Consider the following 26085-nt stretch of genomic DNA (forward strand, 5'->3'; position numbering starts at 1 on the left):
CATTAGAAGGGCTTCAAGCCTAGGAGTCGCATGTAGAGGCACACATGGACCTGTCTCTCCTGTGCCACGTGGGTGTCCCTTCTGTCCCTTGAGCACTGCAAGCTCACCCCCTTGGGGCCCTTTGCACTTGCTACGCCCTTGCTTAGAAGACTCAGCTGGCTGGGTCACTCAGGCCTCGGCTTGAATGCCGCCTGCTCAGAGAGGCCTTCCTTAATCACTCGGTCTAAATTTGCCCCACACACTCTGTTCTAGTCGCTGTTGTTTTCAGAGCACCTACACAATCTGACCTTATTCTGTTTGTCTGTAGGATAGTTTGCAGGCTGCGAGCTCCACGGCAGAAGGCCTTTGCTGTCATATTCCCCACTGTATTCCGAGCACCTACAACTAGGCCAGGCCCCCTAGTAGGTGCTTATTAAATTGGTTTTTTCTCGGGGTCGTAAACTGAATTCTTCTCTTGGGAGGCCTCAGGCCTGGCTGTGCCTCACGCTCATTCAGCTCAAGCTTTATGATCATCAGGATGCGATTTAGCTTCCCAGCACCCCCACGCCAAAGTCCCAGGTCAGGGGTCCAGTCCCGGGGCAGCTGGGGCCGGGACGGGAGTCAGACTAACCAGGCATACAGGGCCGCCTTGCCCCCGGGCGTGGACAGAGCACACTCATTAGGAAGGTGGCAGTGACTGGCGTCGCACGGGACCCCCAGTAGGAGCTCAGGAAGCGTTTATAGCAGCCATACAGCCCAATGTCTGAAAGCGCCCCATTAACACTGCACCAGCTGCCGCCTCGGCCGTGGGAGAGCCCGGGGCACCCACGGCCAGCCCTGTTTTGCTGAGACAGAAGACAGTACCCCATCAGCAAGAAGTTGCCGTTTGCCAGTGCCCTGGTTGGAACGGTCCCTAACAGCTCAGGCCCCAGCAATGTGGGGGCAGATGAATGGGACCCAGCATATGTGCAGAATATCACTTTACGCGTTCATAACTTGAACATTATGCAGAGGTTCATCAAATTTTATTTCCCTTCCTCTCTGAGGAGAGCATTTCAGCTTAGCTGGGCTGTTCTATTTTTTTTTTTTTTTTTTTTTTTTTTTGGTGCCTTCCCCACTCAGAGCTCAGAGCACATGGATAGATCTCTGCACGGGTGCAGTGGCCAGTGTCCTCAGAACTGCAGCCAGGGACAGGACGGGGGAGGTCCCGGGGGCCCACCATGCCTTTGCTCCCTCCTCCTTGGGGCTGGGGCGTGCTGTGGAAGGAGCAAGGGGTGGAAGGAAGACTCGATCTGCGTGTAGGCATGTTCCAGTCCTGTGGCTTCGCTGCTGTGTGACTTCGGGTAAGGCACTGAGCCTGTCTGGGCCAGTGTCCTCCGACCCCAAGTGGGAGAGCCCTGAGCCGTCAGCAGCCTGGGAAGTCACACTTTGATACCCCAGGTGATGTGCTGGGTACGCTTTGTGTTTAGGCATCCATTTCGTCTGCTACTCATGTGAAACGTAAAGCTTGGTAATGATGAGTTTAGGATGATCGGCCTAGGAGACGGCATTTCAGATACTGGGAATCTAATAACCGTATGAATAACCACAGCAGACGTATGGTGCATGGCCTGTGCCAAACACTCTTCTGTCTGCTCTAGATTGTGGCCTCAGTGAATTCCACAGCCCCTGTGTGAGGTGGTAGGTACTATTGTGTCCCCATTTTATAGATGCAGAATCAAGGCACAGAGAGGTAAAGTGACTTGTCCAAGGTCACACAGCTGGTAAGTGCTAGAGCTGGGATTTGAAGCAGGCCACGGTCAGTCTCGTGAGGTGTGGCCTCTCAGGACTGGTCAGAAGCCTCTGCCTGACACTGAGGTGGGAGCTGGGTTTGCAGGGGTGAATGAGGGGAGTCTGCCGAGGGTCACAGGGTGAGAGTGGGGCTGGTGCCCTGGGAGACGGTGCAGGGTCTCCCAGGCATCCCTCCCATTCCTGTCTGGGGGAGAGGCATTTGTGGATCCCCCTTCCTCCAGGCCTCTCCTGCTGTACCCTGGACTGAGGACAATTTTAGAGGTTTTGAAATGCAGTGGGATGTGGAAGAAAGGGGTGTGTGTGTGTGTGTGTGTGTGTATGCACACACACGCGTGCACATGTGCACACGCATGCGGAGCAGAGCAGAGACTGGGGAGCCTCCCTCTGAGTCTGAACAGCCTCTCCTGCTCAGAGAAATGTCTGGAATTAAGCTCTCCCAGTCACCCTGCCTCCCATCCCCGAGGAGGGCGTCTTAATGGGGCCTCCTGAGGGGAGGGTCGGAAGCTGTTGAACGAAAGGTAAATATTTGCAGGCCCGGCTTTCTTGAATGCTTAATGTTGAGATCTGCTTTAACGACGCGTGGAGGAGAGCCAGACCTGTTGGATTGGACTCCAGGAGGAATTCAGCTGCACTGAACAGACATCCCGCCTCCCGGGGGAAAGCCGCGGGGGTGGGAGAGAGAAAGTTCCGGGGCTTCCGGAGGGAGGACAGCTCCTGCTCCTCTGCTGGGGCCCTTCACCTTGCTCTGTGGCATGGCCCTCTCTGAACGTGTTGATTCCCTTACTGCCTCGTCCGTGCCTGCCTCCTTCCCGTGTGCATGCTGCTGCCAGAGAAAGCCGGGAATGGTCTCTCTGGTTTCCACTGGGTCCTGGCGCCTGGAACCTCAGGGGCCCAATAAGGTATCTGACTGACCCTCCCTAATAATTACGTTGCCGATCACAATGCAGGATTGTGCTTCCTGTTGCGGGCGCTGTTCCTGGGCCTGGCCTGCACGTCCTCGTCGAACCCCGGCTGCGCTCATTAAGAAATCCACCAGGGTGGAAATTGACGCCGGAGTTTACTGGCTGTGGGTCCGTCCCCAGCTGTGGGTCACCTCACCTCCTGGAGCCTCGGTTTTCCTGGCTGGAAGATGGGCTGACACCTTCTTTGCACTTTTGAAGATTACGTGAGATGATGCAGCGGAGCATTTGTAACTAAACCAGGGCCCCCCTTTCCCCAGCCACACCCCTGCCAGAAACCTCCCTACCCAGGGCAAGTAAGACACGCTCCCTGCCCGAGAAAGGGGCACAGCACGTGCTGTGCTCTTGGCGGCCGCTGGAGAACTCAGCAGAAAGACGTGCTTTGTTTGGTCCCCCGGGGTGGTTTCCACATTTTTCGATTTCGGCTGAGTTGTAAAAATCAGGAGAGTTCACGTTAAAACATCCAGGGGTTTGCTTCTCACGAGAAAGCGGAGGGTCTGGCCTCGCTGGGCCCCTGTTCTTGCGTGGTGTCTGTGGGCTGGAGGGAGGAGCAGGTGCCCCTGGGGAGTCCTCGGGGCTCTCCATCACCCGCCTTGCCCCTGCCTCGGCGTCTAGTGAGCACCCCAAGCATGGGGTCTCTTGGAGGTGACGGCAGGCCGAGGGCCTGGGCCCATCCCCGGGAGCTAGAAGATAGAAGGGCTTTCAGAGATGAGGCCCTTGAGCCAAGTTTTGAAAGACACGTGCAGCGCTCAGCGGCCAGAGGGCGGTGGGTGAGAGAAGGCGTTCTCAGGCTCAGGCAGCAGCATGAGCAAAAGCTGGCGATGGGGTGGGGGTGGGGGGGGGCACACAAACGTATTTAGGAAAAGCTGAGCAGTTTGGTTGACTTAGGAGTGGGAGTTGGACCTGGATCCCCGATCTCTCTCCTCCTCCCACAGTTCCGGGGGCGACAGTGTGGGCTGGGAGCCCTCCCCAGGCCTGCTTCCCGGGGCCCAGCCCTCGCTGGTCCCTGGAGGCAGACACGGAGCGGCTCGATGCCAAGCCGGGGTGGGGGGGGGGTGGGGGGAGATGGGCCCGGGCATGGACGACTCACACGCCGTCGAGGGGCTGAGCCCCACTTTGCCCATCCCCCTGCCCGGTGCAGAGGGGGCTCTGTGCTTTCTCCTCTCCCATCTGTTGTAGGGAAGCTCTCGGAAAGGTCTGTGTCCACTTCGTCATCTCTCTCTCACCGCACAGCCCCCTGCAGTCTGCCCTTTGCCCCCCACCCCCACCCCAAACAGCTCCCTCGGCCCCACCCACTCCCCCTCCCCCCCCCCGCCCCCGTTCTGTTAAATGGCAATGCTCCCAGGGCTCCTTCTAGGCCCTCTTCTGTCCTCAGTTGACATGAGCCTCAGTGGCCGCACATGTGCCAGGACTCCCACACTCTTAGTCAACCCCAGACCGCCTCACTCCATATCCATCTGCCTCTTTGTTCCTGCTACTTCGGATTCTCAAAAGCACCTAAAATCAGCAGGGCCAGGACCGACTCACGATGGTCTCCTCCAAACCCGGTCTTTTGCCGCATCTCTCTGCCTCCTGGTCCGGCGTATTCGAGCCAGACCCCTGCGGGCCCTGCGTGGTCTTCCTGCATCTGGCCTCACCTCTGCCGTCAGCCCACCCCCTCCCCTTCTCTGCACTCCTAGTCTCCGGGCACCCCTGCCCCCAGCTTTCTGCCTAAAACACCTCTCCATTTCCCGATAGCTTCTCGCCATCACCTATGCGGCCACTGCCTAGCTTCGCTGAGGACCCCGGTCCCCTTCCCCTGTGTGCAGCACCCCCTGGGCCCTCGCAGTCCCCCAGCCACATGGTTCCCCTGCCTGCAGGTAGCTGCCGGACTGCCGTCCTCTCTGCCCGGAGTGCCCCCCACTCTGCTGTGTCGAGGTCCAGCCTTCAGGTGGTGCCTCCGGCCTTGACCCTGAGCTGCGCAAACCCCCATCTGTCCTGTAACAGCCCCGTGAACCGTCCCCCGCTGCACTCAGTTCTAAGCCCGCAGGTACTCAGCAAGGTCCACGGGGCAGGGACACCTGTCCGCTCACCTGTTTTACCCCCCACCAGTCTGATGGGTAGAGCGTGCGGTTTCCCCCTGTTTCCCTGGCTGAGCTGAACAGCACCCCGCCTCAGGTGTGCCCACCGCCCTGTAGGCCGACGGAGGGGCTTAGAGGGCACCACAGGGCCCCCGGAGCCCCCAAGAGGCCGTTGAAGGTGAGGTGGGGGTTCCACTTTGTTCTAGTGATTATTTGTTTCTTTTTCCTAAGTCGCAATTTCTCACCCATGTGGTTCTGAAAATAATCTCAAGGCACTCTTCTCTAGAGGTCTCACTTAAAACCCTAGTATCGGAGAGACTGGAGAGGAAAAAAAATTGCCAACTGCACGTAACCATCAGGGAAGGCGTTGGCTACGTGGCTATTTATCTTTTCCGTTATTTTCCAAATGTGTCTTTCGCATCATGATGATACCACTCACGAGATGGGAAGAGCAAAAAAAAGGCATCATTTGGAAAAACTCATTTATTGCCCCCTATTTTGGAATGGCGCTTTTGATAAGACGTTGTGGAATCTTAATTTCCCATTTGTGGTCATCGGTTTGCCGACGTTTCTTGTAATTCCAGCCTTTTATTCCAGTGCACATGGATCATTTCAGAATCACGGTGTCCTTTGTCCTCCGCGACTGTCCCCCGATATTTAGCCTCTGAGACCCATTCAGGCACGACATCCTCTCACCCGGCTGTTTCCACGGCCAGCAGTGCGCCTTACGCTTCCTTACTCTTTGTTGGGGTCCTTTGAAATCACCGTGTATTCTGGAGAGGAGTGTGATGCCCAGAAATTGGAGGTGGCCCCGTGGACACTGCAGGACCCCCGCCCGGCTCCACGATTAGGCCGCCGGCCGCCGGTGCGTGAAAAGAAAGCTAAGCGCACAGATGGGCCCTTGAAGTGGAAAACGATCGAAGGGGAGCGGGGAGAACATCTGGAAGGAACGGCCGCTCCCTGAACTCCCACGTGTTCTCCTAAATAACAGCCAGCTGGAGGGGACATGAGAAGCGGCAGGGAGCTGGCTAGGCTCCCCCCTCAGCCCCCGGCGCCCTCCTGCCCCACCGGCACTGCTCCCAGCTCTTTGGTGATGCCCATGTGTGGCCAGGACTATGGGGGGGACCCTGGAGGCCTGGTCCGCTGGGCCGCGGCCTAGGATGCAGAGGGCGACCGGGACGAAGCTTAGCGGAGCCCCACACGCTCCCAAAGCCAAGGGTCCGGCGACTGGCTCCTCAGATGTGATCCCAGGCCAACGGCATCAGCCTCGCCTGGGAACCTGCTAGAATGCGGCATCTCAGGCCCCGCCCCAGACCTGCCGAACCCTAATGTGCGTTTTAACCAGCCGCTCCGGTGACTGGTGGGCACTACTAAGTCCAGGAAACACGGGGGCCGGAGCACAGAGCAGAGGCGGCCCGCGCGTGACTCAGGAGGCGGACGTGGCCAGCGGGTAAAGGAAGGCCCCGCACCCCAGCAGCACGCAGAGTGTGGCTCCCGAACCAGTGCCCATTTGCAGACATCCACAGTGACGTGAGGACAGGAGTTGAGGTCCAAGTTTGGAGGCTCTCGCAGAAAGTGGAGGTTGCCTGGGGGCCTGGGTGGCTCAGTCGGTTGAGCATCCGACTCTTGATTCCGGCTCAGGTCACGATCCCGGCGTCGTGGAATCAAGCCCCGAGTCCAGCTCCACGCTGATGGCACAGAGCCTGCTTGGGATTTTCTCTCTGTCTCCCTCTGCCCCTGCCCCCTGCTCGAGCATGCACAAGCTCTCTCAACAACAGGCAGGAAGGCAGGAAGGCAGGAAGGCAGGAAGGAAGGAAGGGGCTGCTGGGACACCCGAGCTTGCTCTTCGTATGTGGTTTTCCCGTTTCATTTTCTAGTTACTCATTTTTATTGTATTTTATTTCAAAAAATTGGTCCAAGGTAGATTGAAGATTGAGGGGGAAACGTACGTACCAGTTCATACCTGGAAGTGGCTGGTGGCTCGGAAAACAGAAGCCAACCCGGGCACGGCGAGAGAGGGGCCGGCTTTGAGGATGGCACAACAAGGTCACAGGGGAGGGAGGATATTCTGGAAGGGCTGTGCTGGAGAGGCCCCGGGGCTCCTGCCACAGCAGAGGGAAGGCCTGGCAGAGCCCCTGGCTGTGGCGACTTGACCTGCTGTGGCCACGTTTGGCCCTGGAATTAAGCGGGCAGGTACTGGGGGCCTCCTGAGGAGGCGGGACATCGGCCTCACTTGCCTGTAGGACCTCGCAACGCAGGTGGGGCAGGTACCACCCGGCGGGGCGGGGGGGGGGGGTGCGGCTGAGAATCCCTGCAGGACACGGACAAACACTCAAGATACGAGGACCAATAAACCTGAGTTCACACGCAGTCCTGCCGCTAGCCAGCCGCGGGGCTGGAGCCGATGTGCTCCGTGGTCAGTGATGTCACACCGGTCCCTTCAGATCAGCCACGCCGGGAGTAGTCACCAATGCCGCAAAGCAGGGCTCTTGGGCCAGGGTTAACCTGCGCCAGCAAGTCAGAGCGGGTACCGCGGTTCCTGTCACCCTTCCCCGGGGGTCATTCACTGGGCACCAGCCACAGCATCGACTCACTGTGAGTTTCTGCTCTGACTCTCCTTGTCCCCACTTTGGGAAGACTCTGTCTCTTCTGGGGCAGAAGGCTCCTCGCCTCCTCTTCCCCCTCCTCCCCTCCCACTCCCCCTCCTCCTCCTCCTCTTCCTCCCCTTTCTAGTCCCCCTCCTCCTGCTCCCCCTCCTCCTCCTCCCCCTCTTCCTCCTCCTCCTCCTCTTCCTCCCCTTTCTAGTCCCCCTCCTCCTCCTCCCCCTCTTCCTCCTCCTCCTCCTCCTCCTCCTGTGGGTGCCCTCTGCTCTGAATCCAGACATGCCTGATGCCTTGAAGCCTTTTCCCTGCTTTTTCCAAAACACCCCTTTCCTGTGGCAGCACGTGGCTCAGGTCTGACTGATGGCATGGAAGGAGGGAAGGGGTGTGTGGCTCCTTTTGAGGGGTGGGGATTGGTGAGCATGTTAAAACACCATCCTTCCACGCCAGGGGCTATGAGGTGAAGTCACAGAGGGACAGGCCGTAAAGTCCCCGGGGGATGAGGGCGCTGGCGACCATCGTAATAACGGTATCGGGAAGAACTCTACACAGCGCTTTACATGGAATCCTTCAGCTAATCCCGAAGCCGCCTCGAGAGGTAACCTTCTTCTGCCCACTGGTCAGAGGAGGAAATCAAGACTCACAGGCGATCGGGACATGTCAAGACTCAAGTAGCTCATAGAAGAGACGCCCAGCACCCGCAGAGGGAAGCGCATGGGGGGGGGGTTTCGCTGCCCCTCCCCCCACCCGCCGCCCACCCTTCTGAGCACTGCTTCGGTCCCAGCACCCCCCATTTCCCCAGCAAGGCCCTTACTGGGATTTGTGGGTAATTTCTCACACCACCGTTTAAAAAAGAAAAAAGCCTGTCTCCAGAAAGCACATAATATTTCCTCCAGGAAATCACAGGTCAGGTCAAATGTAATTGTCACCTGGTGCCGTTTGCCATGGTTTCTCTCCTTTCCGCACGGTGGAAAGTTCTCTCCTTTCCACTCAGCACCTTGGATGCTCCCCACGTGGGCTGATCTCAGCCTCGGGCCGCCTGTGCGCCTCCTCTCTCCCTTCCTTCCCGGCTAACCAAACGCTCGGCTAGACCCTGAGGCCTCCGAGTGGGGAATGAGCGAGATGCCACCCTCTTCTCTCGGACTCCAAAGCGTACCGGGGAAGAACGATTAAGCAGGTTTACGAGCAGTGGTGGTGAACCTGTCTGGCGTCCTCACTGCGTCAGGTGCCAGGCTCCGGGCTCCGCACTCGCCAGCGGGGCAGTGTGCTCATGCTTACCGCTGTGTGCCCGTTGCCACATAGAAACCGCTAGACCATGGGATCCAGGTGAGCCGCACAAGGCCACGCTGCCTGGTAATAGGGCTGCCGTTGGCCGCGATCCCTCCTCGCCGCAGGGCGCAGGGCTCAGTCGTGCCCCAAGCATCTCCTCGTCCTCACGTGTTTCCTGCTGGGAAGCACTGGGGGGCTATGGGAGGGCCATCAGCTCGTGCCGTGACTGCTGCCACGCCGTAGCCCCTCACGAGGGCCCGCAAATCTGTTACTTTCATGGACGACTCGGGTAAAGGGGGCTGTGTGGGAGCAAGGAAACCAGCTCTTTCCAGAATGGCCACACGGCACAGCAGAGAGACAGGCAGACCTGTGTGAGTCCAGCTCCCTGTCTGAGAAGTGAGCAGGTCCCGTGGCCTCCAGCATGCGGCTTCAGTGGCAGGTGCAGGCGGGCTCCCTCAAAGCAGCCTCTGCTGGTCCCAACAGGTGGTTCTCAGCCCTGGCTGTGCGTTAGTGTCTCCTGGTGATTGAAACCTCCCAGGGTGACTTCGGTGGGCCTCCAAGTGGAGAACCCTTGTTAAGACCAGGGGTTAGCACACTGTCTCCCGAAAACCAAATCTCGCCCACCACCTGCTGTAAATAACCTACTAAACAACACGCCCCTTGGTTTACACATGGTCTGCGGCTGCTTACAAACTACAGGGGCAGTTGAGTAGTCGGGACAGAGACCGTATGGCCAGAAAGGCCTCACGTATTAACTATTTACTACCCAGAGCTTTACAGAAGAAGTTTGCCAACACCTGGTCTAGGCAGTTGTCCGCCCTGCCAACCTTCTGAATGAACATTCTCTAGCCTAGAACTTGGCATGTTAAGTCAGGATTAACGTGAGCTTAAGGGCAGAGGCCCCTCTGAGTGGTACCTGTGGCCCCCAAGCCCAGCACAAGGCCTGGCCCCAGCAAATGCTCACTAATTGGCAGGTGTTCTTTGATATGTTAACTATTGCACTTTGAGCTTCTTGGCCTGGAGGTTTGGGTGACCAGGGAGAGGAGGGACCATACCGGGTGGGGCCGGTTCTCTCCTTAAACACCAGCTCCTTGGCTCACTGACCCCTCTCCCCAGGGCTGAGGGTCCCGGCAGAGCCCAAGGAGAGGTGCACCGCATGAGGCCTGGTGAAGAACGATCTCAGAAGATAAGAAGCCATGAGAACTAGGAGCCTGGGGTAGATGAACAATCGGTTCAGGGTTAGGGCTGTGAAACGCAGGAGGATGTTCAAGGCCCGTTACATGACGGGGCAGGCATCTGTTGACCCAGAGTCACTGGACATGGCCAGAAAGATGGCCCTCTGGGACAGGGATGGGCTCAGCTACACAGTCCAGCCTCCATCCAGCGTTTGAGTTTCACAAATGGTGATATTCTCTCCTTGATTACCTCTGGGGATGGGGGCTTAGCGTCTTGCAGGTTAGACGCGTGAGAAACTGGACAAACCCCTAAATATCTGTCAGTAGGGGACTGAATGTTAACTGTTCTTTCACATACAATATGAGGAAACAGACGAGTGAGGTTTACGTGTACTGACGTGGAAAGATGTTGGAGATTTTTGTGGGTAAGAAAACGGGTTACAAAAGCATGTTTAAAATTTTTTTTTCAACGTTTTTTATTTATTTTTGGGACAGAGAGAGACAGAGCATGAACGGGGGAGGGGCAGAGAGAGAGGGAGACACAGAATCGGAAACAGGCTCCAGGCTCCGGGCCATCAGCCCAGAGCCTGACGCGGGGCTCGAACTCACGGACCGCGAGATCGTGACCTGGCTGAAGTCGGACGCTTAACCGACTGCGCCACCCAGGCGCCCCGAAAAGCATGTTTAATTTGAGACTATATATGTTAAAAAAAAAGTTAAGTTCTGAAAGATATACACTAAACTCCTAACAGTGGTGATCCCATCACATGGAGGTGTCATTATAGGGGGACTTTTGCTCTATTGTGTGGGAGTTATAGTTGTTGGAATAAGCCTGTGCTATCAGGAAAATAACAAAGATGCTTCTCCTAGGGATGAAAAAAAAGAAGAACAGAAAAGAAAAGAAAAGAAAAAAGAGAAGAAAAGAAAAAAAACAACATTTTTCCTTGTACGGAACCTTCTCATAGCATTGACGAGGCTATCGGCCGATGATGTCTGCCTTCCTGTAGCGTTAACACTTAGGGCTTTGTTCTGCTGTCTGGAACCATCCAGGCCCTAGAAAATATTTGTTAAAAAAACAAAACACAACAACAACAACGACGACAAAAACTGTGTTCAGTGTTTGCTCCCTGGGAAGCCTAGGCCTAGCCCCTCAGTACAGTGGGCAATCTTGGGTGCCGTTATACGACACTTGTCATTTTCTTTTCTTTCTTTTTTTTAATGTTTATTTATTTTTGAGAGAGAGAGAGACGGAGAGGGAGCGGGGGAGGGGCAGAGAGAGAGGGAGACACAGAATCCGAAGCGGGCTCCAGGCTCCGAGCCGTCAGCACAGAGCCCGACGCGGGGCTCGAACTCATGGACCGCGAGATCACGACCTGGGCCAATGTCAGATGCTTAACACACACTTAACTGCGTCAGCAGGCGCCGCAACACTTGTCATTTTCTGACTCGTGTGCAAGCTGCCTTCCTACCCAATCTGAGGGCAGAGACTGTGAAGGGACGTAGGCACTTCTGTGGTGCACCCAGCATGTGGTGTAGATTCCACGGAGCAGGTCCTTTGGAAGTTCTTGTTGAGTGAATGAATGAATGAATGAATGAGTAGTCTGAGGGAACCAAAATGATCAGTGCACGAGTGTTCCTGTCCCTTCTACTAGGCATCTGGCATTGCTCGCTGGTCATTCATCACCTTCCCATGTCTCCTTCTCTAGCCCCACGCATCTGGACACACCGGGCAACTAGACATAAGACTCGCTAGGAGGAATCCGAAAACAGGGGTGGGGCATTTGCCTGGGAGAGGACGGAGACGTCCCTGCATGAGAGAAACGAGGGTATCGGTGCAAAGAGGAGGCGAGTGGAGGAGTGCAAAGCAAGCAAAAGGCAAAAAGGAATTGAGGAAAGATATCAAAACGTACGGCCACGGGCGGTGTTCTCCCGCAGACATGATAATGATTGGAATTGTGTCTACCTCTGGGGACCAGACCGTGCTCCTGGAAGGGTGATGCTCCTCTGGACTGGACCAGGCGGAGCTCTGCAATTTATCTGGGTTACAAAGAGGCGAGCGCAATTGTGGGAACACGGCCCTGCCCAGTCTCGGGCCCAAGCAGTGCTGGGCCAGGGGTGAGGGTTTCGGTGTGCAGCTGCCCCCACCAGACCCTCGTCAGCCTCTGCTCCGTGCTTCGCCTCTCCGCCACACCAATGCCAGCCCCCTCTGGAGCTGCAGTGATCCTGAGACGCCAGAGGAGAAGGCAGCCACACACGTTGGTGGGAAGGAGCCACCTTCCAAACCTTCTGTGCCAGAAATCGGAGGGCCGGGGCTTTGTTTATGCGTAGACGTGCCTCGAGGAAGTGCTTTGATTTAGTTAAGAAAAGAGACCCAGCTGATAGGAGTCCATTGGCCCCAAATCAGGAAATAGAGGGAAGCAAAAATAAGGCTACAGATTTAATCCCTATATTCTCATTATCTAGGGTTAGTTCCTGTTAGCCTTTTGGTATAGATTCTGCCAAATAATCTTTTGTGCGTCCCAGTGTATAATTTTTAAATCAAACTGTGCGCAGTCTTTTGTCGTGTACATAGCGGAACGTCTTTTTGTGAGAACACGTGGGTTGGCGTCCCTGCTCCGCCTCTGACTTATTAGCTGGTGGCACTTGACTGGTCTCATTAGCATCCAGTGCCTCCGTTTCCCCATCGACAAAGTGGAGATAATGACGCCCATCTAAGGGGGTTGCGGGAAGGCTCCCACGGGGCGGGGGGGGGGGGGGTGGTGGCACAGAGTTACTTTGCACAGTTGTTCTCGAGGGGAAAGGACTGTACCTTTGTTCGGGGTCCTGGGTCTCTGCCAACTCAGCTCGCTCTTTCTTACGGAGGCTTTTGGGTCCTTTTCTTTCCAGGCTCGAGAAGGGGGATGGGCTCGAGGAGGAGGACCTTCACTTAGATTGTCGCCACGAGAGACACCCTGCCCGTAAGTGGCCTCGTCTGCAGTAGCCTGCGCTACAGATTCGTGGGCCATCCGCGGAGAGGGGACCCCGGAGATGAGCCAGGCCCGCCTCTCCCTGCACCCCTGCTCGCTCCCGCAGACACACACCGCAGATGGGGAAACCGAGGCCCGGCACCTTGGGCTGTAGCAAGTCCTCTGCACGCAGCGGGCGTGGCCCTCTCACCATGGGGGTGGGCTGCTGGGAAAGCGAGAGGGACGCTGGGTGCCTAAGGGCAGGCAGGCGAACCACAGCTCAAGTCCAAGTTGGGTTGTCCGGAAGGGAGGACGGCTCCGGGCTCGACGGCAGGTGACAGTGGGCAAGATTTGGGCCGTGGAGGCGTGTGGCAGCCAGAGTGCACTGTCTTCATCTACCTGGCTGTGGGGGATGCCATCGGCAGAATCTAGGGCACCCATTAGGAAAACAAATGTCTGAACCAGAAAGCGAAGGGAGGCGAAAGGAGAGAGGGCCTTGTTCCAGACGGAAGAAGAGGGAGCCAACGTGAGATTAAAGTGAAAATGGCAGCATCTCAGCTAAGCCCGCCAGATGCCCACCTCACCCCCCTACCAAGGGCCTTTCATGCCTGATCTCATATGCTTGCTGACCCCGAGCATGTTGCAGTTGAGGAAATTAAGGCTCAGAGAGGTGGGGTAGCTTGCTCAAGGTCACACAGCTTGGCCACCTGTGGCAGAGCAGTTCAAGCAGACGCTGTCCGTGCCTGCTGTCTCAGGGCTTGTGGGAAGCGAAGTTTCAGTGCCCTCCGGCTGCCAGTATCTGCATCTCTGTGCCAGGGGGCTTCCCCTACCTGCTATCACAGAAGGAGGGAAGTGCCTGGGGAGCTCCCTGCGTGGGCTCCCTCCGGGCCTGTGTTTGGCCTGGTCCCCTGCAGGGTGACAGATCCGGGTAGTGGGTTTCGCAGCCCTCCCGGGGCTGGCCGCCTTCCTTCTGTGCACCCTGCACCTGCTTAACATCGCACACGCTCCCATCCCTACCGCAAGGTCTGCTGGGGGAGACTCACACTAAGACAGTAGAGGCTTACACCCAGGTCTGTCTGACCTCAGATCCCGGGAACTGAAGGAGAAATGGCTCAGCTTGGAGGGAGGGGCCTGGGAGGAGAAGAGGAGAGGTCTGGTCCTCACTCTGGGGGCTCCCGAAGGACGCGCTGGCCCGGTGAGGTGGCCAGAATGCCAGTGATCTGCCTGAGGAACGGGGCGGTGGGGGGGGGGGGGGGGGCGCTGCAGTGGACCCTGGGCTCACACACTGAGATTGCAGGCCAGGTGTCTGTGCTGGAGTGGAGGGCTTCCTGGAGGAAGGGGTCAGGAACCAGGGCATGGAGGGGGCTGGGGAGGGCCCACCTCAGGGATAACAGGGAGGTGCAGAAATCCCTCCGAGGGGCTCAGAAGTCACGTAGTACGGACGAAGGCTGAGAACCCTGGCCGTGTGCAAGTGCCATCGGCTCCTGCTTGATCCTGGGCCTCCCCATGCCTTCCTGTAGAATGGGTAGGAAACTCTGGGTGGAAAGAAGCCACAGGGCCTGTCTTGGGGGCAGGAAAGGCCAATCCCGGAAGCCCGAGGACGAAGAAAGAGTGGAGGAGACCCAGTCTGGCTCGAAGAGCAAGCCCCGGAATTAAGAATGAGGACACCCAGGGTGGGGGGAACTGCAGAAGCCCTCCCCCCACAGCCCAGCCCCCACGGCCCTCACCCCTGCCCTGGCGCCCATGTCATCTCCCAAGCAGCGTTTCCTCCCCAAGACAAGCATCACATGCAATCACCAGGTCCGCAGCCAGCAGAGAATCCATTATTTGTTCCCTCAAAGACACAGCCATGAGCGACAGCAGACGGAGGCCCCCACCTTGCGGGGCTCACCGTCTAGGGGGAGAGAGAAAGTAAGAAATGACTCAGGAACCAACACGACAGTCTCAGGTACAGACCAGGCTTCAGAAGGAGCGGGGGAGCCTGATGAATGAGAAGGGGCCGGCCAGGGGAAGACCCTTCTGGCAGAAGCTCGCAAATGCAGAGTCCCCGACGACGGAGGAGGAGCCAGGACTAGAGGCCAGTGTGGCCGCAGCAGGGAAAGCAGCGATAAAGATACAAGTGGGTGGGTTCAGGAACTCTCTGCTGGCAGAACTGTCCGAATGGCTTCCTTTGGGTTCTCCCCGAAGCAGAGCCAGAGATCAGGATTCAGCAGCGAGCCCCTGTCTGGGTGAGCCCAGAAAACACAAGAAGGAGCGGGGAAGGCAGCCTAAGCAGGGAGAGGCGGGCGTCAGGGAAGGACACAGTGTGGAGGGGACCACCCTGAGCCCCGCGGGGGGACGCGGGCAGCCAGTGCAGGACGCACGTGTCCGAGTTTTGGCCGCAGATTCAACAGCGGATCCCCTCGGGCGTTGAGGGCTGCTGGGGGTGGGGCACGGTGCCTGCGTTCCGCTGGGGCGGGTGGGCGAGCCCTGGCGCACTTGGAGGTCAGCAGCCTGTTCCTCCGCGGGGGCACCCCTAGCATCGGCTTGTCTGATTGGAGGTGAGGGGCGGGGCAGTCAGGTGCAGAAGTTTGCCCCAGCCATCGAGGGCCTGGCATCCCCGACCGACGGGTATGGAGAGGACGGGTTGGGGCGGCCGTGGTGTGCGGTTTGCGTGGGGTTGAGGCGTCTCGCAGGGTGGGAAGGGAGGTAGTTGAAGCCGATGAGATCCTCTAGGGAGCACACCTGGGGTGGGGAGGGACGGCGAAGCAGCCAGATCCTAATGCCTTGGGGGTCACAGAGGAGCCATGGAAGGTGGTGGGGAAGGGGCTTGGGAGGGTTGCCTGCGGCCCCCGGGAGGTTCGGCGGATCCCATAACACTTCTCCCAGGGAGTGCCTTTTATCAGGTAGCCCAGCCGGGGTAGTGGGGGAGGATGGCTGTCCACCCCAGGGGCCACAGGAGGCACTGGGGGCTCCAGTAAAGCCAGGAAAGGAAAGATCCCATCTGCTGTCAGAGGGGGACTTGGCTTCGGGCACTTTAATTACCCTCAGGTGGCTGCTGCTGCGGTCCCATGAAAGTCATTTGTTCCTCCACTTGTTCAACACATCTTTAGGAAAGATGCTTCTCTGGGCCGGGCCCATGCCGGGTTCTGGAACGTGGGGGGTGTGTTCCTGGACTGGGCAGCTCCCAAGCATGGCCGTGTGGTGTGGCCAGAACTGAAGCAGGCTCAGCGCGGGCGCCGTGTCAGCGGAGGCGCGGCGCCTCCTCTGGCTCGGGCTGGGGGCGGGCTGCAGGACAGGGAGGGGACACTTGGCCAGCAGCGATCCAACTTGGTAGGGTCCTACAGCTCCACCGCTTCCCGGGCTAGGTTACCAAAATAGCCGACAAGAGGAGCTCGGTGCCACCAGGCCCGCTGACACTATGTCACCCCGGTGTATGTTCCGAGAACTTGACATTTATCCACTAATTTGATCCTAAACACCGTCCCGTTTTACAGGCAGGGAAATCGAGGCCCAGCAAGTGGCGGAGCTGGGATTTGCACCCAGCCTGTCTGGCTCCAGGTGAGCCGCCCCGTGTCGGTGGGTGGCTCCTGGGCTGGGCACAGCCACCCACAGACGCCCGGCAGGGTGCGGGGACCCAGGGCCCAGCCACACGAGGACTTGGTCCTCGCCGACCTCACGGGCGACAAAAGCAGCCTGATCGGGCCGTCTGGGGAGACGACGCCATCTCCAGAACATGCAGCCTCTTAGCCGCGAGTGGGGTTTGGGCCAAGAAAATATTTTGGAAATGCCTGGTCGAGTTTTGCAATATTTCTGCACCGAACAGCTGCTCCGGCTTTGTGGTGGGCTGACGCGGGCAGGAGGAGCGGGGGAGGAAGGACGTCAGCGAGCCCACATTATTAAAGGCTTACTGTTTGCAGGTCTCTGCTCAGCACTTCGCAGCCCTGGGAAGGAGGGGTGATGGCTCTCCCTGTGGGCGTGGAAAAAGTGAGGAGCTGAAAGGCACCCTGACTTGCTGGGATCTCTGGTCCCCTGGCGGATACAGCCCAGCCCAGGGGGCCATCTTCCCCCTTCCTCCGGGTACAGTGCTATCTCTGCTTCCGGCCCCCAAACTCCCACCCTCACCTTTTCTCACTCCCCCCCCCCCTCGCTCTGCCCCAGCCCCCCTGGCCTCTCTCTTTCTAGAACATGCAGAGCATCCCCCTCACAGGGCCTTTGCGCTCGCCACTCTCTCTGCCTGGCATGCTCTCCCTCTGATTCATCGCACGTCTCACCTTGTCCCACCTTGACTGCTCGGTCAGAAGACCACTTCCTTGGAGAAGCTTCCCCTGACCGCACCAGCTTCCTTGGTGGCCCTTGTAGCACCCTGCCTTCTGTTCTTCATAGCGCCTGTCCCTCTCTGAACTTACCTTTTATGTTTACGGGCTTGATTTTTGTTTGGTTGTCTCTCCCAACCAGGGTCCAGGGAACCGTGCCCCGTCTTGTTTTGCTCGCGTCTGCATTCTGAGAGTCTAGAACAGTGCGTTACATACAGCAGGTGCTCGATTGTTGGCTCCAGGTTTCTCCCACCACCTCCCGCCCAAGCCGCCGCTTTTCCCTAAGCCACTCCATGCACCTTTGGTGATCGTAACTGCTCCGGGAGTCGCTATTTTTCTCTCGGGCTACTGTGATAGGGATTCTGCCACAGTTTCTTTTTCCCGAGGAAGGCATTTGCTTTTGAAACTTGCCTTTGGGGCTTTGCAGTGCCACCAGCTAGCTCGGGAGCACATCGGATGTGACATTTGATGGAGGCGATGCTGCCATACGGTCCAGGTGTCTGCATCTTTCCTTCAGGGGCAACTGGGGTTTGCAGCTGATTGCAGCTGTCAGGTTCAATGCCTGAGACAAGCTTTTGATTTTGCCAGGTGTGTCTGTAAGGCCAGGCTAGGCTGGGCAAGAGGCTGTCACTTGCCGGGTGCAGAGGTGGCTTCTGGGAATTCCGTCTCGATGGGTCTCTGCCGCCGCCGCCCTCAAAATAGCAGAGGGAATTTGGGCGAAGACTTTCCTGGGTCCTGAGCTGCTTGGCATTTTTATTAGATCAAAATCAAATCCAATATCGTACTGCTCAAGTCTGCTTCCTTTATTAAAATGGAAACAGACAGATTTCTGAAATAAACACGAACGCCAAGTCGCTGGGCACCAGACAGGTGTGCAGCCTGGAGACATCCGAGTCCCCGGCACTGGGGGCTGAGAGATCCAGGCCAGCGCTGACACCAGAATCACCTGGGTGGCTCCTTAAAATGCAGATTGCCGGACCCCATCTCTGAGTTTCTGGCTCAAGAGGGCTGGGCGGGGCCTGGGAGTCTGCATTCCCAAGGGGTCCCAAGTGATACTGTTTCTTGCTGCTCTGTGGACCAGATTCTGAGCAGTCCTCGGCCTGGAGCCAACACCTGTCCCTCTGAAGCTGCGGCCGGGAGCGAGTTTGCATCTTGTCGCTTGGTCGGGCTCTTCAGTGGCTTCTGGATGGAAACTGCTGCTTCTAGGGCCAATTCCTCCCCAATCCATCCTCCTAAGACACAGTTTTGATCCTGTCTCCCCCCCGCCCCATCCCTCTCTAGCTCCAAAACCTCCCATGCTGGCTCCCATGGCGGGTGTCAGGCACCATGCCAACCCCTCCTGCACGTTCCCAAAGAGGCCTTCTCGCCCCCCATCCCATCCCCACTTTGTTTCTCCGCCATCCGTCCCTCTCGGAATCCTTCTTTGCTAAGTGTCTCCCCACTAGAATGGAGATACCAGGAGGACGGGGCCTCGTCACCACATCTGTGTGCCTAGCCTGCTGTCGGCCATCAGCACACTTCTGGCGAATGATTTAGCTTAGTCCATGACCGTTTCTGCCCAGGGCAGTGTTCCTCCAGGGGCGCCTGGTCCTAAGAAACGCTGGGGGCTCTTGTTAAAATACAGAAATCCCTGGAGATTCCACTTTCCTGGTTTGGGGCAGGGCCGAGGAATCCACATCAGGGAAGTCTGATGATAAGGTGCAAACCCCAGGGGCAGATGAACCCTGTCCCCCTGAGGGGGCATTGCTGGACCTTTTACCCCCCGGCACCCAGCGACTCTGGCAACCACAGCTCTCCACGCCTCACCCCGCCAGCCGCGTACACCCTGCTTTCCAGCCACACAGACCTTCTTGCTCGCCACCAACATTGCTAGGCTTTTCACACCTCCTGAAAACCTCATTTACCTGCCAAGAACCTATTTCACACTCTGTTCCTTCTGCCTGAAAAGACCTGTTCCCTTCCTCTGCTTGGCGAAAAACAAACCCTACCAGTGGAATTGCGCGCTTCACGTTGCTTTCCAAGTCTAGTTCAAGGGTCTGGGGATGACAGCCAGGCCCCCTCTTCACCCCTTGCCAGAGGTGGACATGTTCACCTCTGCATTTTCCTGCCCTGAGGCTCATGTCTATAAGGTGGGTTTTTTTTTGTTTTTTTTTTTGTTTTTTTTTTGTTTTAATTTTTTTTTATTTTTGGGACAGAGAGAGACAGAGCATGAACGGGGGAGGGGCAGAGAGAGAGGGAGACACAGAATCGGAAACAGGCTCCAGGCTCCGAGCCATCAGCCCAGAGCCTGACGCGGGGCTCGAACTCACGGACCGTGAGATCGTGACCTGGCTGAAGTCGGACGCTTAACCGACTGCGCCACCCAGGCGCCCCTATAAGGTGGGGTTTTATGGTGGTTACAAGCTCGGCCTTTGGAGGCTGCCTGGGTTGAAATCCAGCAGTGAGACTTTGGGCAAATGACTTAGCCTGTCTGGGCCTCACTTTCCTCATCTGTAAAATGGGCATAGTAATGGCACGTCACTCATATTTCAGGGGATTAAATGAGCCAGTGTACGTGAGGCACAGCGAATGGGTCCTGCCACACTGGGAGAGCTGGGGACACGTGTGCCCTCGTCACTTCCTCCGGTGTGTGTCTGTCTCCCTCACTAGCACTTGGCAGAGGTCTCACCCAGGTGTGCAGATCCAGCACCCAGCATGGAGGCTGACACACAGTAGGTGCCCAACAAATGTTTGATGAGAGAATGAAGAAATCAGTGGTCCTGGGAGAGGTGGAAGGTTACGTGGATTCAACCTGATCCCAAGTGTGGAAAACAGACGAGGAGCATGTTATGGCCCAAGAAACATGGGGTCCCCAGAAGATGGACTCCAGGGGTAGGGTGGCTCAGTTGGTTAAGCATCCAACTCTTGATTGCAGCTCAGGTCATGATCTCACTGTTCGTGGGTTTGAGCCCTGCATCAGGCTCTGCACTGACAGCACAGAGCCTGCTTGGGATTGTCTCTATCCCTCTCTCTCCCTGCCCCTCTCCCCCTTGTGCACATGCTCTCTCTCTCTCTCTCTCTCTCAAAATAAATAAATACCCAAAGAAAAAAATACCTTTATATATAAAAAAAGAAGATGGACTCCAGCGAGGATAAGGACGAGGCCCCCATTCGGGCTCCTAAAACAAGCTGCCCCCAAGGTAGACACAATCCAGCCTCCCCTCCACGTGGATCTCACACACACCTGCTCTTCTCCCCAGATCTGCATTATCAATCCCGTCCCTGGAATTGCGCTAGGTGCTGGGGACACAGTAGTAAGAACAGCAGAGCTAGTCTGTGTCCTCATGTCACATAGAGCCTCGTAGGGGAAACTGGGAGGAATCAAGTAAATGGATATTACCAAATATGCCAGAGTCTCTGAAGTGCCCTCAGGATACAGATTTATGGAGCAGGGTTGGCTTGGAGAGGCAGTCATAGTGCCCTCGCCAAGGTGGTGACATTTTAGGAACTGCAAAGGGATGATAGTGTCACTAGCTGAAGGGCCCCCAAAGCCAGACACCTCAGTGCCAACCTTGATTCACTTCTTCATCACTCCCCTAATCCCATCTCTTTCTAGAGGAAAGAGTTCGAGGTTAGGCCGTGGGTGGGGCCATGAGTCTTGAAGAGAGGCTTTCAGCACCTTGGAGAGTGCATGTGGGGGGATTGATGGGACGGGGCGGGGGTGTTGGCGTTCCTCTGTTTCTTCTGGGCTGGGCTGCTGTGGGGTCAGAAACGCCAATCCCAGCCACGTGCCCACCGTCATCGATTCCTCTACCAGCTTCAGAGCACCTTGGACAAGTTACATCCCCTATAAGTGCCCCCCTTTCCCTTTTGACACCTGTGTGGTGGCATCGGCATTCTTGGCTTTAAAGGACCCTTCCAACTCAATGAATCCGTTCCAGAACAGAGGATGTGACTGCACACAATTCAGCAGAGCTAAGAGCTGATCCCCTGGGATCTAGGTGCCTTGAGGGAGTTCGTGACAATGATTTTCCACTGAATGATGGAGAAGTTAGGACCGAAGAGACAGGACATTAAATATGTTCATGTTCATCTGGGCCAAATACTCTGCTAAGCCTGGGAGCTTCCAAGGGAATTTAAAACACAGTACCTGCTATCAACCCTCTGAGTGGCACCTTGGACAGATCTCTTCCCCCCTCCCCCTGCCCCCCACCACCCCCTGGAGCCTTGGCTCCCCCATCTGTGAAGAGAGGTGGTTGAATCCAGATCCTCTCTAGTGCTGGTATTTTGCTATTTCCACATCTGTCCGAAGTCAGATAATGAAGGACTTCTAGCAAGGGGGCCCGCTGGGCCTGCTGACCCCTTTGTAACCCACATCCATTGCAGGCTCAGAGAGAAGGCACTTGTCAAAAGTCACACAGCTTGGAAAAAAAAAAAAAAGCTGACACAGCTTGAAAGCAGTGGAGCCTGGATTTGAACAAAAAAAAATCTTTATTTTGAGAGAGAGAAAGCATGGGGGGCGGGGGACAGAGAGATGGGGAGAGAGAAAATGTTAAGCAGGCTCCACGCTCAGGGTGAGCCTGACGTGGAGCTCAATCTCACAGCCGTGAGATCATGACCTGAGCCGAAATCAAGGGTCAGATGCTCAACCGACTGAGCCACCCAGGCGCCCCATTGATTTGAACCTTTGACTGCCAGACTGCAAGTATAGTCTTTCCCCTTCAGCCTGGGTCCAAAAAAGGAGAGACTGACCAAAGAGCCTCTCGTAACGTACAGCATCTCTGAACAGGAACGGCAGGCAGAGCTCTTTCTCCAAGCTTAAGAATCGCTCCATCCTCGTCCCGCATGGTTTCTTCGTTTGTTATAAAAAGTCAGCTCAGGACTAGCTCTGTGCCCGGCCAGGTGCTGGCGGCCAAAGGCTCCAGGATGACAGCAGCCCCGGTTCCCGCCTGCACTGAGTCCCCAGGTTAGCCGGGGGGACCCTCATTAACACGAAGTGACAAGCCCAGGGAGAAGAGATCTGCAGCGTGTTGTGGGAACACAGAGGAGGGAGCGAGGCCTGTGCCTATAAGGTCATGGAATTCTTCCAGTTGGGGCGGGGGGGAGCCTTTGAAAGACAAATGGGGCACTCAATAGCCAGAGAACAGCAGGGAAGGGCACTGGGCCAAGGGACCAGAATGTGTAAAGCCACGGAACAGAGCCTGGAACGAAAATGCAGGCGGGAAATAGTCAGAGGTCAGAAATGGCCTCCTGTGCATGGGGACCGAGTCCAGCCTGAGAGATGCTACTTGGCCCACAGATGGTTTTAAAAGCGTCCATGGTCATTATTTAAAGCCAGGAGATTTTATTACGAAATTCTGATTTTCATTGTCTCTAAACTTTTTGGAAAATCTGAGGGCCCGTTTTCCATGGCAACAGTTGGCCAGAGCTGAAGAATGGCCCCTTCTGGCTGCTTCACCCATTTATGTCATCTGATTGGGCCTCGTTGACATTTTGAGGTGGGATTCTGCAGTCTACAGCATAAGGTGTTCTTTTGCCTACACTGGCTGATGACTAGCCAAAAAGTAAAGGGACTGAGAGAAGGGAAGAGAAGGTCATGGTGGCCTGGAGTGGCGGTGGGGGGACCTCCTCAGGCATGGGGAGGACAGAATCCCTGCTCTCCACTGTAAATGACTCTGGGCCCCAACCCCCTCCCGGGAGGCCGAAGAGGAAAGGAGGGCCCCAGTCCTCAGTGATTTGGCCTCTGGATCCAGGAGACAAGGAGCCTGATTTTAACTCAAGGAAGGGCAGGGATCATGGCCTTCCTTTTTCCTTCAGAATGCATGATCACTTCTCTGTTCCAACAAATTCTCCGGGGTTCTGTCTGTTGGCAACGGTAAGAGCAGCCACGATCACTTTTAAATATTCATTTAGAAAAACAATCAAATCTTTCTGCACATCAAATATTTGCCTCTAGATTTTTTTTTAAAAAATCCAAACACCTATAATCTTGGCAGCATTTACTTCCAAAGAATGCAACTATTTTGGTGACTGGGGCCAAAACAAATGTTTTTCCTGAGGCCAAACGGTTCCAGAATGTTTGCCAAATATTTCGCACCCTTTTTAAAATACGGTAAAATTACAAAGCACTAGCATTAAAAAATATTGGAAACAAAAAGTCAGGGGCGCCTGGGTGGCTCAGTCGGTTAAGCATCCGACTTCGGCTCAGGTCACGATCTCATGGTCCGTGAGTTCAAGCCCCGCGTCGGGCTCTGTGCTGACGGCTCGGAGCCTGGAGCCTGTTTCGGATTCTGTGTCTCCCTCTCTCTCTGACCCTCCCCCGTCCATGCTCTGTCTCTCTCTGTCTCAAAAATAAACGTTAAAAAAATTTTTTTTTTAATTAAAAAAGAAAAAACCAAAAAGTCAAAGCAAAAACACAGAACAAAACCCACAACCGTCCCCCACCCCCTAATGGGCACAACTGTCCTCACCTTTGCTTGTTCCCTTCTGGCCTTTGTCATGAGGAAGACCGTCCCAATAGAGCTGCTTTGGGGGTGCAGGAAGAGTAATGAGCTGCCTGTCTTAAGAGGTGTGCAAGCAGGCGCTTGGCCTCAGCAGGAATTCCCACCTCCGGGGGGCTTGCTACAAAGGGCCCGTCTGACCCTGAAGGATGACAGGAATGTCTGAGCATCCACGAGCGCTCCAAGGGGAACAGAACACGGAGCAGACATCTTTAATGCGGAAGTTTGATTGAGTCCGGCTCTACCATAGCTGTGAATCGCGAGACCGCTGCTTGTGCCCGCTGAGCCTCAGTTCCCTCATCTGTAAAATGGGTGGTTGCTACCTCACAGGCTTGTGAGGCTGGAATCAAGTAGGGTGTAGACCGTGAACGCCAGGTCGCTGGCCCGTCTCTCCTCCCTCTGTTTTCCCCTCTCGGGCTCCTCCGGCTCTGATCCGTCAGGGAACATCTGCCACAGGTCAAGCCATCGTTCTCCTTCGCTCAGGGCCTAACGGGGGCGGAGCTGGGGACTGCCGCTTGGGGTGTGTGCTCTGAGATGAGCAAAACACCCAGGGGCGGCAAAGAGATGGCAGGGCCCTCCTGTAGGAGGGGAGACGTGAGCCGGGCCTGGGGGGTTGGACGCACAATAGGTATGGGGACGTTTCAGCAGGTGGGTCTGGTGTGTTAGAAGGCGGTGAGCGTCTGAGAATCCAGAGAAACCCAGGAGCGAGCATGTCGGGTTGGGGCGAGAGCAGCCAGCCTTCCGCTGGCCCGGGGCCCCTGGGAGCAGTGGGCGGTGGAAGGGGCGTGGTGGGGTCTCTGCCAGCTGCCTTGGCCCAGGAAGCTGCTCACAGTTGCTTTGGGTGCCCCCGGGCCCTCCCCCTCGGTGCCGGAGTCACGGACCCTGTTCTCCTTCTCGCCCTCCCACACAGTGTAGCTCAGGGACGCTTGACGGGGCGGTGGGCACACGGGTACGTGCAGAGGTGGTTGCGGGGGGGGCGGGGCGGGGGGGACAGGGCAGGCGGATGGAACATTGGCGGATGGGTGCACGGCGGTGAGTTAGCGGACGCGGCGGCAGGTTGGGAAGTGGACAAGCGAGCAGGTGAGGCGGAGGGTGCGGGTGTTGCGGGCTGCAGGTGGATGGGGATGAGGGCAGCGGGGCCGCCGGGCGCGTCGAGGGGGCAGGGGGGAGGAGGATGCTGTGATGGGCGGTGCGGGCGTGCTGACAGGTGGCAGGGGCACGAGCGGGTGGGCTGTGGGTGGGGAGAGTGTGAGAGGAGGGTGCCGGCGGCGGGCAGCGGGTGTGTGGGTGGCGGGGGGCGGCCGTCGGCACTGACCGCCCCGTCTCTTGGCAGGACACCACCCACACATGGGAGATTCCTGGCCGCGGAGCTCCGCTCACGAGATGCCGGAGCTGAACCGTCAGTGCTGGGTCCTGGGGCACTGGGTGTGACCCAGCCTGGCCCCCGGACCTCAGGCGGTCGTCGGAACCGGCCCCCTGCCAGAAGACCACCGGTCTGGCGCCCCTGGAGACCCGGCCCGTGTGCTGTGAACTGACCCAGCCTGTGTGGGAGACGCAGGCCTACCCTTCCCACCGCTGTCTGGGGCTCGGGGCCCTGGCAATGGAGCCGGGGTGGCCTGAGGGAATGCGCAGGGCTGCGCACGGCGACTCTGGGACAGCAGCTCCTCACCCTTGCTGCCGTCACATGCGGCGCCCTGTTCGGTGCAGCTGGGACGCCAGGAGAGGCAAGGTCATCGGCCGCTGAGGGCCGGCCAGGAAGTTCAGGAGGGGCCGGGCGGTGTGGAGCCCCGCGCGAGGCAGGGAGTGGGTGGGGCCTCCCGGCGCTGGCTCCGCAGGGGGGAGGGGGGTCACACAGCAGGCACATGGCAGGGCCACAATAAATGCTTGTTGAACCTGTCGTCTTGCTGTGTGTGGAGGCCAGTTGCTCTCTGGGCTGTGGCTGCCCCCCGTGGCCCCACCCTGTCGGGTCCTCAAGGAACCTGAAGGTGAGACGGCCTGAGTGTGCTGGGGTCAGGGCCAGACACTGAGGTTCGGGAAGGAAGGAGAGCAGAGTGTAGCTGGGTCTAGGGGGTTGGGTCGGGGTGGAGCCAGGCTGGCAGGCCGCCCTGGATTCCGGAGGGTGGGCGAGGTGGGGGTGGGTCAGGCAGGAGGAAAATTTGGGAGACAGGCCCTCAAGCCCGGGCCCTACGCTGCCCTGACCCCCTGGGGACCCTTTACCCTGTGTCTGGAGCTACCTTTACATCAAGTCCTAGGGCTCAGATGCCTGGGGAAACAGGCCTATTGTAAAGATGAGAGAACTTAGAGTCACAGAGATGAAGTAACCTACCCAAGATCACAGAGCTAGCAAATGGCAGAATTGGGGTCTGAACCAGAGCCTCATCTCTTCCCAGAAGGAATTCTAGAGCTTTCCCCCAAGTAGAGAATGTTCTTTGCCCTTCCATCCACCCATCATTCGTTCATCATCCATCCATTATCCGTCATCTACCCATCATCCATCCATCCATCATCCACTCATCCATCCATCCATCGGTCA

General features: G+C 57.1%; 1 protein-coding gene across 7 annotated transcripts in view; it reads left to right on the plus strand.

Moving 5' to 3' along the window:
- GSG1L (GSG1 like) overlaps window positions 1-25436 on the plus strand; it is a 206389-nt gene extending 180953 nt beyond the window's left edge. For 5 of the 7 annotated variants that reach the window (XM_042921540.1, XM_042921542.1, XM_042921543.1 and 2 more), the window contains 2 exons: window positions 12720-12790; window positions 24886-25436. In XM_042921540.1, the coding sequence (XP_042777474.1) occupies window positions 12720-12790; window positions 24886-24983 (169 nt within the window). In that variant the 3' untranslated portion in view covers window positions 24984-25436. Of the gene's footprint in view, window positions 1-2302; window positions 2674-12719; window positions 12792-24885 lie in introns of those variants that run through there. The other 2 variants (XR_006197664.1, XM_042921541.1) reach the window with 2 other exon arrangements.
- The last annotated feature ends 649 nt before the right edge of the window (window positions 25437-26085 follow it).

This window comes from Panthera leo, chromosome E3, assembly GCF_018350215.1.
Source record: "Panthera leo isolate Ple1 chromosome E3, P.leo_Ple1_pat1.1, whole genome shotgun sequence".
Lineage (NCBI taxonomy): Eukaryota > Metazoa > Chordata > Mammalia > Carnivora > Felidae > Panthera > Panthera leo.